The sequence below is a fragment of the Sardina pilchardus genome, chromosome 6 (genome assembly GCF_963854185.1).
Source record: "Sardina pilchardus chromosome 6, fSarPil1.1, whole genome shotgun sequence".
In the NCBI taxonomy this organism is placed as follows: Eukaryota; Metazoa; Chordata; class Actinopteri; order Clupeiformes; family Clupeidae; genus Sardina; species Sardina pilchardus.
The window spans coordinates 19,686,257-19,690,185 of NC_084999.1; the positions used below are offsets into that span (position 1 = coordinate 19,686,257).

The following is a 3,929-nucleotide window of genomic DNA, read 5'->3' on the forward strand; positions in this document are numbered from 1 at the left end:
CCCGGGTGAAGTGGGCAGGACGACATGAGACAGGAGACGTGCGTGCACACGCACACACACACACACACACACACACACACACACACACACACACACACACACACACACAGTGACGGGCAGAGACACAGGACGCACATTTGTATATATTAGTGTTCATATTCATATAAACAAATGTGCACATATAGCATGTGAACTCTTAACGCACACACACACACACACACACACACACACACACACACAGACACACCTACACACACACACACACACACACACACACACACACACACACACACACACATAAACACACATCTGTTATGAACATCTGGGAGCTGTTTGTACATGTGTGTGTGTTAAACCACATGCCACATGATGGATGTGGTAGATCTGTAGTTCCTGTGTATGTGTGTGTGTGTGTGTGTGTGTGTGTGTGTCTGCTGAAGGCTGGCAGCTGTCTTTTTGCATCTTGTATGTGTGTGTGTGTGTGTGTGTGTGTGTGTGTGTGTGTGTGTGTGTGTGTGTGTGTGTGTGTGTGTGTGTGTGTGTGTGTGTGTGTGTGTGTGTGTGATGTGATCTTATACACCACAGACATATGGGAAATGTGCTTGTGTTGTTAAATTTGCAGTATTAAAGTGATAAACTGTGTGTGTGTGCGTGTGCGTGTGCGTGTGCTTGCGTGTCCGTGTGTGTGTGTGTGTGTGTGTGTGTGTGTGTGTGTGTGTGTCAAGCGAGAGAAAGCAAGACCCTACACAGAGAGTGGATCTCTCTCCTGGTGAATGTCCAAGAGCGCTGAAGATTTATGGAATGTAAGCACGGCGAATTGCATTGTGGGTAAAGTGCTCTGTCCTCCTGTGGTCTCTCATCTCCTCAGTTCTCCTCCGTCAGCGGAGTGGGGGATGGAGAGAAGCAGAGAGAGAGAAAGAGAGAGAGTGGGGGAGAGAGAGAGAGTGATAGAGACAGAGAGCATGGAGGGCAGGCTGAGTACTCCTCGTGCCTTCATCTGCCAATCACCTGTCCAGCCTGTCTGACCACTACGCTATCAGCTGCGGAAGTACGTCGTCAATGTGGACGGCAGAGGGGTGAGCTATCTGAGGTGACAGGAGGGGAAGGATTTTGAACAAGCCCCACATTACTTGTGACCTCCCCACCTCTTAACTCTTAACTCTCTCTCTTTCTCTCACTCTCCCTCTGTCTCTCCCTCTCTCTTACCCTCCCTCCCTCTCTCTCTCCCTCTCACTCTCTCTCTTACCCTCCCTCTCTGTCTCTCTGTCTCTCTCTCACCCTCCCTCCCTCTCTGTCTCTCTCTCTCTCTCTCACCCTCCCTCTCTGTCTCTCTCTCTCTCTCCCCCTCTTTTCATTGTAAGCCCTGTCATCTTGGCAAAGCAGGTCATGGATGATAAAGCAGATCAAATCATGGCCGATATGATCACACAGATAATCCTGCTAGTGTTTTAAACCTGCAAATCTCCCTCTCCCCCGTACAAATAAATAAATAAGTGTATCAAATCCGAGGCCTGGTTTTGTTCATTTCCAGGAGTGTGTTTTCCTATCAGCGGAGGACATGAGATTAGGCCTAATCCGCGGGACAGCTCCTCCTGGGACCCTACTGCCCACTAACCCTCCATCCACCCCGTTGGTGTGCCTGTGTAATCTCCGCTCCTCTCCTCTCCCCACTCTCCCCGTCTCCCAGCAGAGGAAGAGCGCTGCTTCGCTTCTCCGCCTCCAGCTGTTGGCCTCGCCGTCAACTGCTGACCACTGCTGACCACCACCGCCCACTCTGGGCTCGACAGCCTCCCCAGCAGGCTTTATTATTTATTTATTTATTTACTCGTTTATTTATTTATTTATTTGTTGCTGAGGGGATTTTCAAGCCGGCGTCTGTCAGTTTTTTTTTCCCCTCTTTGCTTTTTCGTGGTGCGAGCGGGTTGAGCGAGGAGCGATGGGCAGCGAGGAGCGACGCTGAGGATCCCGCAGGGACATCGAGGCTCCGGGGGAGACGTGAAGTTCTGACGAGGTGACCTGGGATTTGTAGGTTTTTTTTCCCTCCACGTACCGCGCTCCTGAAGCTTTTCTCGTAGCCTGAAAAAAAAGGCGTCGAAAGTATCCCGTTGAAACATCTCTCCGCGTGGACATCTTGACTCCCCCCCCCCCCCCCCCCCCCGTCAGACGAAAAGTTGAAGAAGCCAACAACACCAAAAACTAAAAAAAAAAAGACTGCGGCTAAGTGGCTGGATTTGTAGGCCGGTGGCTATCAGGGGGATTTGTCTGTGCATATGTGGAGAGCTCTTGATGACCCAGATGTGTCACGCCAAACCCGCCGACCGGACTGGCCAGCGCAAGCGTCCTCGGCGGCTCCGTTCGCCGTTGTTGTCTCGTCCTCTATCCTAATTATTGTTCAGCCCCGAAAAACACTTCCTCCTGCCTGCCTGGCTGCTCCCGCTCCACCCGTATTGCTGTCCCAAGGACATCGTGGGTATCGCTGTTCTGAAGGATTTAAGGGCGCGTGGTCAGCGGTGTGCTCCTCTCTCTCTCCTCTCCTCTCCCGGCGCGGGCTAATTTCGATCAGCGGCCGGCGGAGAATGAATGCCCATCATTAGAGAGGGCAAATGCCCTTTAAGCAGAGGTGCGCTGGCCGATTGCTGGGAAGCATTTGTTTTCATTTGACTCTTTCTCTCTCTCTCTCTCTCTCCCTCTCCCTCTCTCTCTCTTTCTCTCTCTCCCTCTCTCTCTCTCCATTCTCCCCTGTGAGCAGAAGTGCCCCCCCCCTCCATACCCCGCCCCACCCCACCCCCCCATACCCCGGAGGCTCCTGGCCACGCGTTTTCACCTTGATTGCTTTTTTGCTCTCTTTTCCTCCCTCCATCCCTCTTTCTCTCTCTCTCTCTCTCTCTTTCTCTCTCTCTCCCTCTCTCTCTCGACTTATATGTTCCCACCTCCTTTGCGTACTCTCAATATGTTAGCCAAAGCAGGAGGTCGGTGGACCTGCACAGGATAGCCTCCATCTCCTGCTGTGAGGCGGACGCTGCTAGAACTTTAGCTCTGTTGAGCGGTAGTGGGGGGGGAGGTTTCATGTAGCCGGACTGGGGTCCGCGGCCGTTCGGACCTCGATGCCGACTGTGAGGGAGGGAAACAGCGGAACCGGAGGTTTTTGGATCTTAAGGAAGTGGGATGTGTCTGCGTAGAACATCGAGGAGAGCGCTCCACCTGAACAGCGTGCCGGGACCGCCGAACTGTGTACTGTAAGAACCGTTGGTTCAGGTGCTTTTGGACTCTTGTTCATTCAGCGATACAGAGAAAGATGCGTTCTCTCTTTTTCCCCTCTTTATCAATATCCCTCTCTCCCTTCTTCCTCTTTGCGTTGTTGTTCTGTTGGACTGTGTATCCATTTCTCCTTCCTATGCTTCACATTATCTTTTATCTCTCCTTTCCTCTTCTTTTTCTCTTTCATTTCTTTGTTATTTCTGTAGAGATTCATCCCTTTCTCTCTTGTCCTCTGTAGAGTTTCATCCCTTTCTCTCTTTTCCTCATGTCTTTTTCAATAGCTTTAGTTCTCTTGAAGCGCTGCATCTTTCTGACTGGCTTTCCTCGTTTTTTGGGCTTCTCTCTCTCTCTCCCTCCCTCTCTCTCCCTCTCTCTCTCTCTCTCCCTCTCTCTCTCTCTCTCTCTCTCTGTGCGTTTGTCTTGTTCTGTCCGTTGGCTGCGCTCTCTCCTCCGCTGCACAGGTGCAACATCTGGGAGAACATGCTTTAATCTTTTCTGACACAAAGATGTTCGTAATGTGTGTGCTTACCGCAAAGGAGGTCAACTCTCTCTTTCCAACTGCAGAGGGAGCGATGTGTGCGTTTTTGTGTGTGTCTGCCCGCTTTCTGTGTGTGTGTGTGTGTGTGTGTGTGTGTGTTTGCCTGTGTGTTTTCCTGTGTGTGTGTGTGTGT

General features: G+C 51.3%; 1 protein-coding gene across 1 annotated transcript in view; it reads left to right on the forward strand.

Annotated features, from left to right (window-relative positions):
• Positions 1-1,749, forward strand: part of LOC134083386 (regulating synaptic membrane exocytosis protein 2-like) — a 63,704-nt gene extending 61,955 nt beyond the window's left edge. The window contains exon 7 of the mRNA XM_062539714.1: positions 1,688-1,749. Coding sequence (XP_062395698.1) covers positions 1,688-1,749 — 62 coding nt within the window. The remainder of the gene's footprint in view (positions 1-1,687) is intronic.
• The last annotated feature ends 2,180 nt before the right edge of the window (positions 1,750-3,929 follow it).